Below are 12,263 nucleotides of genomic sequence, written 5' to 3'. Positions count from 1 at the left end.
GCAATGAAAGGGTACTGTAAACTAAACTTGTAATCAAGTTAAGCAAAAAAAAAAAAAAAAAAAAAAAAAAAAAACAATGTTATACTGCTCTACTAAACATGAAGGCACTTAACACGCTATAAAATGTCACTTTATCGCTTTTTATTGGCTGGTATGGATACGTCATCAGTTCACCAGCATATGGTAAAAAGTGAGCAGGTTTTTGTAAGCCTTCTCACTATTGAGGTAAATGTACACGTCATCGTTATTTTTTGCTTTTTAATGGCTGACAGACATAGCGTCATCAACATATTGCATACAAATTGACTACTTCTAGAAAATATCAGTGCACTTGGTAACAGAGCATTTTCCTTCTTTGTAGAGTCATGTGCAATCAGTCGCTTGTTTGAACTGTTTGCAAGTGCTGTGCTAACATGATGCAATTTCCTGCACACATGGCTTTACTGCAGTGCCTTCAGCATTATAGATCCTGCTTGAGTTGTGTGGTGCTGTGTAGTTTGTGTATGGCCCCACCTCGGCCTAAGAGGGCAAGAAGGGTGTTGACCCTCCAACAGAAACTCGAAATTGTTGGGAGAATGGAGCAAGGTTGGTCAAGGTCATGTATCATGGAGGAGTAGGGCATTGCCTGGCCAACCTTGCATGATGTCAAGGTGTTCTAGGACAAGCTGAAGAAGTATGTGATGGACTTCGTTAAGAAAACAGCCAGGAGTCAAGCCTGTAAGGTCATTGCAAAAGTCTGTTATTGACTAGTCTACCATGATGATGTTCCATCAACAAAGGGCTACTGGAGTGTACATGATCAGTGCCGAGTTGAAGGCTGCAGCTATGAAGTTTGCAGGCTTGCATAAAGTTGCTGACTTTAAGGCATCTGAAGGTTAGCTGTTTTGATTTAAGATTCAACATGGGCCTTCTAATGAGAACACTCCTGGTGAAGCTTTGGATGCTTCTGAGGAGGTAACAGAAGAATTTCAGCTGACATGAATTCCCTTTGTTGATGTTAATGTGCCAGATTCACCCAGTGTGGAATCTGATATCTATTTGCCACCTCTCGATGACCTGGACCCTCTAGACATTACCGAAGTACAGAAGGTACAGGACCTCGATTATGCAGTGGTGTTGGAGGAGGGAGAGGAGGAGGAGGAAAACTTGTAAACCTCCTCACACACAGGTAAGTGGGAGAGAAAAAGTTATGTGACTCAATGTAGGCATTATTAAAGGTTGCTTGCAACATCCCTTTGGCCCCTAGCTGCACCCAATTATTACCCTTTTACTTTACCACCCTTCCAGCTTCCCTTCTTCCATCTTGCTGTCCAACTACTCCATCCCCCTTCCCTCTTTTCACTCTTAAGACACTGAATGGCTGGACCAGGCTAAATGTGCTCTGGTGCTTGGCTTTATATCCGAATTTCCATAAATATATTCTCTCCTGTAATCCAACTGCCAATTTTCCTCGTAAACCTTTATTTTCCAATTGGCAAAATTTAGATGTAGTTTCATTATCAAATCATGATCCACGTGTGTAGCAATACGGATCTTACTTCCATTGGTAATTTCAGTCTGCTGTATTTGATTTCCAAATCTTGTTAAGTCACCCCATCGTTTGATTTGCCGCTTTTAGCCTTTCACTAAATGCAAACTCAAAAGATCATGTACTGGATGTCACTGTTCCTAAATATTAGAAAGATTCAACATATTTTATCCATTAAAGCACTCTGGCCTCACTACTTCTGTTTTTCTTAGATTGTTTTGAGTCCTAACTCTCTAGATATCCCTGTGGGGAGGGGAGGGGGTGTCAGTGCTCTGCATATGGTTCACTGTAGGCATTACTATAAGGTGTTTGCATCATCTCTTCGCCCCCTAGCTACACCCACTTCTTTTACTTTACCTCCATTTCAGCTCTCTTTCTCAATCTTGTTGTCCGACCTCTGTAACTATTTGTTCTTAGCACAATGTGAGGTTTTCTCCCAGTTCCATGTTTAGATCTTTGTGCTTCATCTTGTGTATTTCCCAGGTCGCTTTATTTCCTGCCCTACCACTCCTGGTCCCTGTTTTCACTGCCGTACGCTGTAAATCTTGTGGTGTTTTGCTAATTAAATTACATTTCCGAACGGTTTTTTTTTGTTATAAAATCTATGAGAAGAGCAAATAGTTAAGCTGTTATAACATTCCCCTGTAACATCCCACTATTTACTGAAAATTAACTTAACACTATTATTGTCAACAACTAGTCTTCTGTTTATCTATGTAAAGTCCTTCGAAAAAACTTTTTATCTCCTTCCCTAAAGTTCATTGCATTATCTGAAGTGTACGGAAATTTTACCTGTACTGTTTCTCTCTGACCATGGGATTTTATTTCGATTGTAAATTTATTGGTCATAAAATTTTCTTACGGAACCATAAACCATAACACCAGTCATTAAACTAACGTTTTAAAACGTTAATTTCTTTATGAATTCTTGTAACTATAAATCAGATGACAGGGAGAAGACTCAATATACGCAAGTCATAATATTGTTTATTTTATATTTTTTAAAACAAGTAATCGGTTCTCGAACTGTGTACGCTGGTTTTCGATAGACGGATATATCAAGTTTATTTTTGTTATCCTTTCCTAGTAAGATGGGGAAGAACGTAAAGATGTTATGGGTTCTTACGCTTTCAAAACTATCGAAGGTGCTAATAATAATAATGATATAAAACTGAACAATGCTCCAATATATTTAATTTCTATCATTAGTTACTGCACTGTATCATTATTATCATTTCAGTAGATGAAACCTATTCACATGGAACAAGCACACAGGGGTCACTGACTTGAAATTCAAGCTTCCAAAGAATGTTGGTTTCAATTTCCCACCGCAGACCCCACACTACAGCAGTAACTGATCTTGACACAGATCCAATGATTTTTCATCGCGCTGGGGGAAACGCGAACCCGCGACATCTGAGTGGCATGCCACGACACTAACCACTATACCAGCATGGAACTACGTTGATGGTCAAACAAAAGTAACTGTCTTGCAATTAAAACTATGCATACAATATATAAACGACCACTGATTGAAATTTCGCTCTAAAGGAAGAGCAGCTCTTTTAGTATAATCTGATGTTGGAAAGTGTTTTTCAAGATCGCAGTCCGATTATACCAAATAAAAGAAACAAGCAGGATCACACATATTTACCCTTTACAGACTGGATCAGCTGTGCCATGAGGTCTTGCTGCTGCAAGGCTCTTCGCCTCTTTCACCAGGACATGGAGAGCACCGCGGGACCTTCTTGCTTTTCGACTGCTGACAGCGTCCGGAGGCACAAATTTCAGTGCTATGATGAGGTCACCTCTTGGACTGTAGCTCATGTCCTCCATTGGTTCTGTCTGTAAATATATTGAACAGATATAAATATTACCCTATACATCATGAGGACAAGTAATTATACAAAAAAAAAAAAACAGAAAATATGGGAAAAGTCTCAAATCAAACTGGGAAATAAATTAATTTTGTCTTTGATATTTGAGACACCTCATATGAGATCCGTCATATCTAACACGCGCAACTTTATGAATTATTATCAACAATAAGAACAGTTCAAATTAAATATATAAATATTATACCCTTACACTAGCCTTGGATATATCATAAATGTATATTAACTACAAGTTTTATTGATAATGATTCATAATAGTTTTTCTCATTTTAAGGCACATCATTTAGATGGTACAGGAGTGGCTCTGGTGAGATGAAGAGATCTCATTACCTAGGACCTCACTTTGCATCGTCTTTTCAAACTAATTGACCTTAATTAATCTTTTCACTTATTATACTAAATAGAAACTATCGTGCCGTATCGCACTCCAGAGTTCTCAAACCTCATATCAACAAGGGAGACGGAAGTACATGAAGAAAACTAGAGCTGCAAACCCGCCTTCTAATAGTTATGGACTTCCACTGCCAGAGAATCTTTGGATGGGCTCAATGGTTAGGTTAAATCATTTCTGTTATCCGTATATCTTGGGGTGACTTTCATAAGCAAAGCCCATCGAAATAGCCCAGGAACTCTCTTACCACTTCTAAATTCCCAATGTCCCACCCCTTCTTCATACATGAACTAAATAAAGGCACCAATTTGTTACTCCTGTCAAGCTCATAAAAAAGTAAGAAATACTTCTTACATTTTTGTACTATCGACTCTTCCAATAATGTACTTTACTTTTACGCCAACAAAAATACCTTGGCCATGCGACTAAAAAATATCATTCCAGTTAATAATAAATCTCTATCAGAACAGCATACTGATCTATACACAAATATTCTTAATCCAGCAAATTATTGAATGCCTCCATAAACAGTAGTCCGGCTGTACAGAAATCCACATAAGGCGCCACAACCAGCTCGTGAGAAGAGAGCTTCCCAGATATGTATTATAGATTCAAAGGAAATACTACAAGGAACATAAACCATGGAATGTAATAATTTTTTCCATACTCCTCTTCTGTATTAAGGTATCTTAACTCTGCTGACGCTCAGTGATCTGAAGATAAAAGTTTGGATACAAAGAAAAATTCACAAGGAACATGTAAAAGAATAATTTAAAAGATAGCGCGTGAAGTTCTTTATTACCCACTTGTCGCTGACGGTGCTAAATAAATAGGTTTCAGTCACTGACTTTGGGTCCCGATCTCGGCCATTATAAACTCGATTACGAGTGCATTCACAAACATCTCAAACCCATGAATCCTTCCTTTTTCTTTTTTGCCCTTAACAATGTTTTGCGACACTTCAGCATTCACTTCCTTACTCCAAGGAGTGTTAAAGGTAATGGAACTAACCTTTGAATAGTGGAGTGCGAACAACTATCGACTTTTAAACGATGGAGTGTACACTTACCCGATCTTGAAGAGGATACCATTTGGGAGTGACGTCATCAAACACTGTGCCTGCCAGAGCAATGATAACTTCACCCAGGAAATCGTTTCGGCCGAACATATCACTGTGCCATACAGAGACAGACAGCGTCCGCGAATTCAATTCACTTACCGACGCTGTGCTAAACTGTTGGGAAATGCAAAATTAATGTAGTAATCAATGGACGAATTTATATACTGTGTGCATATATATATATATATATATATATATATATATATATATATATATATATATATATATATATATATATATATATATATATATATATATATATATATATATATATATATATATATATATATATTAAACATATAAATGCAGTAAACGTAGTTCGATTTTTTACCATATTTCATTTGACTGTTAACCTGGTTTATAAATTAGGCTATAACGGAAATACATGCCAAACACAAATAAATAACCCAGCAAAAATCAACATTTTCAAAAGAATGAATGAATATAATCCAATCATAAATTAACTTTATTCAGTAATATGAAAAGTACTGAACACCTTCCACATGCCATTAAGATAAAAAATTATGATTTAGCCAAAATATAACAGTCCACTTATGTTGAAAAGCAAGCAACAAAACTGGTTTTGTCTAGGCAGTTGCAATAAAATGAAACTATGATAAACAGAAGCTGGTGCATCAGGACAAGAGCGATAGGCAATGAGCATCAGGCATTGCTAGGCACCGCGTAATAACTGAGATGTGCCCAATAAGCCTCACCTTAAGAACCTCCTCGAAGACCGGATTGAGAGTGTGCTTCTTGACCTTCGTCTTCCTCTTACCACTCTTGGATTTGTCCGGAAGCAAATAGACTTTGACGTACCTGGAAACAGAAAATTGGCAGTATTAAAAATAACGAGTAAATAGTATTTGGAGTATCAGAGGAAAAAATTAATTCACTGGATTTGAGAAGATCCGGGGAATTTAAATGCGACAAGCCTGTATATAGTAAAAACATTTGTCACAGACTTCCAAGCGTCTGGGTTGCTTTGTGAATTTTATTAAGGCAAGACATGTGATTAGTAAACTCTACGTATATCAGGTCCTTGAACCGTACTATTTTTTATCCACCCAGCTATTTTGATAACGATTTGAACCAGCTTTGGGAAAAGCTAACAGTTTTCACACATTCCACATGCACCTCACGGATTTAGTGGAATACCAACCTACGAGTCCGGTGTCCTGAACATTTAATAATAGTATTTTGAGGAAAACTTCGTTATTCGAATTGTGTTACTTCAGTGGAGTGTAACAGAGACAGTCTGTTTAGTACTGAAGGAAGAACGGAAGAAAATGAAGTAAATCAAGGAATAGACTACATAATTCTACAAAACTGAAATACTTGGAAGGTTTACAACTGCAAATGATGCAAACTTGATTACAGAAAATTAAGATAAATTTCTAACTTTATTTTGCAAGAGGATAAAAACTGTAAAAACTTTATTTTGCAAGAGGATAAAAACTGTAAACTTGATTTTTTTTTTGTCAGTGGCCACAAAACTATCCAATTCACTCACTTCTAGGGCATTCTATTAGCAATGTCATATACGGCGGCGGCAGATCGCAATTTCTTTGGTATTCCTAATTCTTATAAGTCGCAATAAGTGAAGAAATTACAATAATTTCTGGGTCAAGAACATATTGTAAAGGTGTCTTTTAAATTGTTCGGCCAAGCAAAATAATTTGCCATTCTCTAGTCCCTACCACATACAAAGTATCAGGCATCACTGAATATCTTTGACAGACAAACACATCAGAACACGGTCCTCTACAGTTGCAATTGCGGATATTTCACCCTGCTTACGACAAATAATTGATTATTGAAGACCAAAATCCTTCTCTGCTTTTTTTTTTTTTTTTATTAAAATTTAGATTTGCAGTTTAGCAGAAGTCATTGTGGTTCATGCTCTCAGCTCTTCATAATAATCAAACATTTCCGTAAAAAGAATTATTTCTAAAATCACTCTTAATCACCAGTAAAAGTATTAGTAACATTAAATATTAAAAAAAATAATCCATGTGTGCCTGCATTAGAAAATGATAGTGAAAAGAATCTCCTGGAAAGAGAAGGGAGACTCGAGAGGCTGCATGCAGAAGAAACTATACAGTTCAGTGCCAAATGCTTCTAAAGCACAGGAACTTGCAACCAATGAAAACACCAGAAAAAATGAAACAACTCTGTTCCTCATCGTCCAGAGTTGCAACATCAACAGCATTTCGAGTATCTCTTTGTCATCCCCGCCCAACGTTTCTTATCTACATCTTGAAACACTTGACCTTCATCGGTCTTCGAGAATATCCATTCATTCCTGGAGTGGAGATCTGACCCTCCCCTACACACTGACTTCTTGTATAAATTACACATATTCTTTCCTTCAGCTTCTTTTCTCCCTTGAAGATTTATATTTTAACCTAGCAATCCATTTCTTGGTCCCCTGTGTCTTTCTGCCTGATTAAATGCAAACAGTACAAAGCAATACTCTGTACCATCCTTTATTTTATTTCTTCGTCAATTTCAATTTTATTAATATGGTACCCGAGCACCGGTTTTACATTTTCCTTTGAATAACTCACTTTTTTTATCAGTTAACAGTTTCTTACCAATTTGTTCTATATTCTTTTCTGACTAGCCCTTATTTCCTATAAAATAATTTAGTTTTATGCCGTGCATAAGAGTTAAAAGGAAAGAAACCCAGGCGGCCTCCCATATGAATGTTGCATAAACGTTGAGTATCCTAACTTCCATGAACAGCCTTCTCTCTGTCGCCGAGCTCCTAGACACCACACAAGACACGTTCCAACGAGGTCAGATTATTTCCCGTAGCGATTCTTTCTTTCTGGAGCGCCCTGTCTGTTTTATATGGAATGATGAAGCGTCTGCGGGACTGGGAATCTGGTATTGCTCGATTCCCATATGAATTTCCGGAGAACATGAAAGGATCGGTATTTCAAAATTCACTTCTAAATCATGGAAACAGGGCGAGGCTCAGGCGAAGTCTGAAGGACTGTTCTGGGATGGAAATGTGTCTCTGTGTCGCAATCGAAGTTTCAGAGATTTTTCAATGTTTCAAAACCAGTTTTAATGACTTTGTAATATGCAGGTCTTACAAATAATGTATATTTCTCCATAAATAATGTGGCAATATACATATGTTTAACATCAGCAAAAGAAATATTGTGCGCTGGCGAACAATTTTTCCCTTAATGAAATGAATTCGTTGACACATGAAAGAAATAACGCAGCAGTGTCGCAGACTGGGAGAAAAAACTTGTGCGCCATTACGCAACGTTGCCATATGAACCGAAGATGACCGATAAGAAAAAAAAAGCATTTCTAAAACTAACGCTGAGGCAACAGATACTGTTAAAGAATAACTCTGGGTATGCAAAAGGGAATTTACAAACGTTTTAACTAGTCTTGGTTTAAACTTTGTTGTCATTATTTTACTATATAAATTCCACTGCCATTCAGTCTTGCCTTTCTCGCTACTGCAGAATTATACTTTTGACAGTTTCGTCTACATCGGTGAAAAAATAAAGAAAATAAAAAGGGGATGATAGTTTCATTAGATTCTTAAGTGTATGAAAATACTATACAGCTTAACGAAAAGAAACATGCTAGTCAGGACAGTACCGGAACCTATAGAAAAAACCTGGAATGATTAATTCCCAGAAAACCAGTTACTTCAATTCTAATGGAATTCGAATTCTAACGAGACTATATCATCGTTCATGAACGACCTACAAGAAGTGAGTCAATAAACTCAAGAAATCCTTTCAGAGCTTTCTTGAGCCGACTGAAGACAAGAGGCCTTCTTACTACTCGGAAGAAGAAGAAACTAAAGACGTCAATAATACATCCCCGTTCACAGTCTGCTTATTTCTCTCTCTCTCTCTCTCTCTCTCTCTCTCTCTCTCTCCCCGAAAAAAGAAAAAAAGATCGCTTCCCAATACATCACTGTCCTCCAGATCGTCCTCTCCTCCTACACCTCTTCGACGTAGATCGAAGCAGCCATCGATTCACTACGTCACGGCATAACGGCACCCTGCCACACACGCAAGAAATCATCCCCCCCCCCCCCTTCTAAAAGCCGCCCTAATCTTTTTCCTACTAATGACGGAATTTAAAACTTCAGAAACGTAATACTTCATTTCATTATTAACCTGTTCACCAAATATTCTACTTCCAGGATATTATCTATTTTCCTTTGTCCAAAAACAAGAACTGATTAAACTAGAGCGGACTCATCGAAGCAAAAACTTACAATCATCATAGAAGAAGCCGTGCTGTCATGGCCAGATTTACCGTAGTCCAATCCACAAAAAAAAAAGAGAGCCATACTACTGGTAGTCAGTCGCCTTACTGTGAATTTTATTTTTTAAATATTGAAAACGTTCAATGATTGTATTTTACTCATTCAAAATTTCCCAAAATTAATTTATAACCTTTCAGGATTCAAACTCAATTTACTTTTACTAAATAAAACCTTTAGTTTTCTATTTTTACCCTTTTATTCATACTCTTCCGAGAAACCCATTGCTCATTTTCCATGCCTGGTTTCTGCTAAGGAGACCATTTTTTTTATTCACATGTTTATTTGTTTGGGAAAAAAAGCAAGAGAAAACTAACCTAATTTTGTCAAGATTATGTACGAGCAAAGAGCAATTTAAATATCAAGTTGCAATAGAATGGATTGTATATTGCAAGGTGGATATATGTGCAATATAGCGTATACTTCGACTGTCATTTTGACAAGTCTGCCTCAGTGAAAAGAATTAATCTATATCAGACATTTTTGTGCATTTATGTTCTTCCTGGAAACTTTTTTTTTTTAAGATGTGCCACAAATATGTGCAACCAATAACTTGGGAAAAACAAGACTATTCGTAGAAGTCGCAGTTCATTTTAAGGAGACTTTTGTTTTAGAAGTGTGTGCGTGTGCGTGTGTGTGTGTGTGTGTATGTGTATGTGAGAGAGAGAGAAAATAATTACTGTTCCAATAATCCTCACCGACGTATCCATGGACTGGATCATAAACGAAATGAGTAAAGGACTAAATAGTGATGTGAAAGCTACAGCAAGTCTTGTTTGTGGTTGACATAGGAGGACAACGCTGTAGCTGGGCGGAGAGGAGAAAAATTAAAAGTTTCAGAAGTGTTAAAAAAGTACCAAACAGGATCTTTCTGCGAAAAAATGAAGATTCATAATTCCCGGTATGTACGTACCTCGTACAGCAACAACGCTGAATATAACACGCATTTATTGTTCACGAAAAACAAAAACACTGAACTGGGAACACTGTTACCCTTTTGTCGCCAGTGCGCAAGTTTGGGCGGTCGATGACGAAAAACTTTCCAGTTTAGCAGGAGAAGGATCAGCAAGAGGAAAAGGAGGAAAAAAGAAAATCGAGACGACATACCTGAAACGTTTTCTGAGGAATATATTCTGAAGGATCCCAAGATCGTCAGTCAAAGACAATAGGCAAGGAATTTCGATTCAAAATCGAAATAGTTTTCCTTACAACATTTGGGAGAAACACCTGCATATCCTAAGAAAATGCAAATGACGAAATACCCGATATTCTTTAAAGAAAAGGTCGAGAAAAAAATTGCCGGAAATATTTCACAAGTTGCCGTGCTACGTAACTCTGAAGAAAAGGACAGCCTGAGGCTGAGAAACGTCCAGTCAAATAGACGATGATGTTCTTGCCTCATGGCACAAGGACACGGACAGCAGTACTCTTCACACACACACACACACACAATCATACATTTTCTTTTTCAACATAAGGTCATTTTCGCTAACGGGGATTCAAAGAACAAACTACACAACGGTCACTGCCACATACATGCTGTAACTGCCAAACAATGGATGAAACCATGTGCAGCAAAAATTTTCGTGTACACAAAAAGGTCATTAGCAGTGTCGTTCCTATACACACGCGCTATTCAGCCCTATCCAAGGGCCGTATATGTCTTTTATCAACCAGGGCTCTATCTTGCACGCGCTCTCGCTTTTCCTAGATAAAATGTCCTTCCTTTACGTACTTCTTCCATGCCACCTATCCAACACTTTCAAGGTCTTCCTCGCCTCCTTTATCTTAACACTTCTGAATTATACTCTCTCTCTCTCTCTCTCTCTCTCTCTCTCTCTCTCTCTCTCTCTCTCTCTCTCTCTCTCTCTCTATATATATATATATATATATATATATATATATATATATATATATATATATATATATATATATATATATATATATATATATATATATATATATATATATATATATATATATATATATATATATATATATATATATATATATAATAATATATATATATATATTATTTATATACATATTATAAATCTATCCATGTAGCGACTGCATTCCTTGGTACCCTTGTGACAAATCATTGTCGAATCTATTATCCGTGGGACTCTTTAAATACATACCATAGTTGTGATGAATTCCTTACCGAAACGTTCGCTTTGATTTATGACAAGCATTACGGCGATCAACGCATCTGGGTGACAAACTGCGATAGGTCAATCGATCAAAAGATGATTTACGAGTGTCCAAAGATGGTCAGCAGGTACGCACCGGACGGTCTTCTCCCTTCCCACACCCTCTTTCTCTCCTACCACCTTAATGAAATAAGTTTCAAATACTAATTAAATATCTCCATCAAAATTCGGAGATTGTGTAGACGAAGTAGATCTGTAAATGTTCACAACTGGACAAAAGCGGAACCAAACGATTGGTAACACGGCTATGGTAAAACAGACGGGAAAAACCGGTGTAAAATGAAATGAATTTAAAAGGCAAAATAACACGAAGGTAAAGAGGAATTCACAGGGGACAGACTGGCTGGTAAATAACGAGAATGAAAATACTCCTCAGGGTATTTGATTAAACTAATCCCGTAGCAGCAATTCATCGCATCCGTAGACGCTGACAGAATGCAGTCGGTGCGGCTAAATCTATACTGAGACAATACTATTTCTGCCGAAGTTGTTAATGCCGTATTATGTTTGTCACAAGAAGGATATCACAGAAAACTTATACAGTTCACTAATCAATGAGCTCTTGTGTAACTATGTAATTCATCGTAATTACATTACCGACAAAGTGAATTAACTATCGGAGTCGGCTTCCAGGCAATTAAGAAAATATGATCATTCCTTATATCTGAAAAAAAAAAAAAACAAGCACATCAAAACAGTATTGTGTGATTTTTGCGGTAACTTACTATACCCCATCAAATACTCAAGATCGCTAGGTTGCGACCAGCTAGAAAAAGCATTGCAGCCAGATTTATTTAGCCATTTGAA

At 37.1% G+C, this 12,263-nt stretch overlaps 1 protein-coding gene across 8 annotated transcripts in view; it reads right to left on the bottom strand.

Moving 5' to 3' along the window:
* The window catches only part of LOC136841688 (uncharacterized), a 595,588-nt gene that overhangs the window by 5,580 nt on the left and 577,745 nt on the right, over window positions 1-12,263 (bottom strand). For all 8 annotated transcript variants that reach the window (XM_067108885.1, XM_067108886.1, XM_067108884.1 and 5 more), the window contains 3 exons: window positions 5,651-5,753; window positions 4,884-5,048; window positions 3,183-3,373 (listed from right to left, as the gene is read on the bottom strand). In XM_067108885.1, the coding sequence (XP_066964986.1) occupies window positions 3,183-3,373; window positions 4,884-5,048; window positions 5,651-5,753 (459 nt within the window). The remainder of the gene's footprint in view (window positions 1-3,182; window positions 3,374-4,883; window positions 5,049-5,650; window positions 5,754-12,263) is intronic.

This window comes from Macrobrachium rosenbergii, chromosome 9 (genome assembly GCF_040412425.1).
Source record: "Macrobrachium rosenbergii isolate ZJJX-2024 chromosome 9, ASM4041242v1, whole genome shotgun sequence".
Classification (NCBI taxonomy): domain Eukaryota; kingdom Metazoa; phylum Arthropoda; class Malacostraca; order Decapoda; family Palaemonidae; genus Macrobrachium; species Macrobrachium rosenbergii.
Note: the sequence above shows the minus strand (reverse complement) of the source record. Positions and strands in the feature narration are given on the sequence as shown.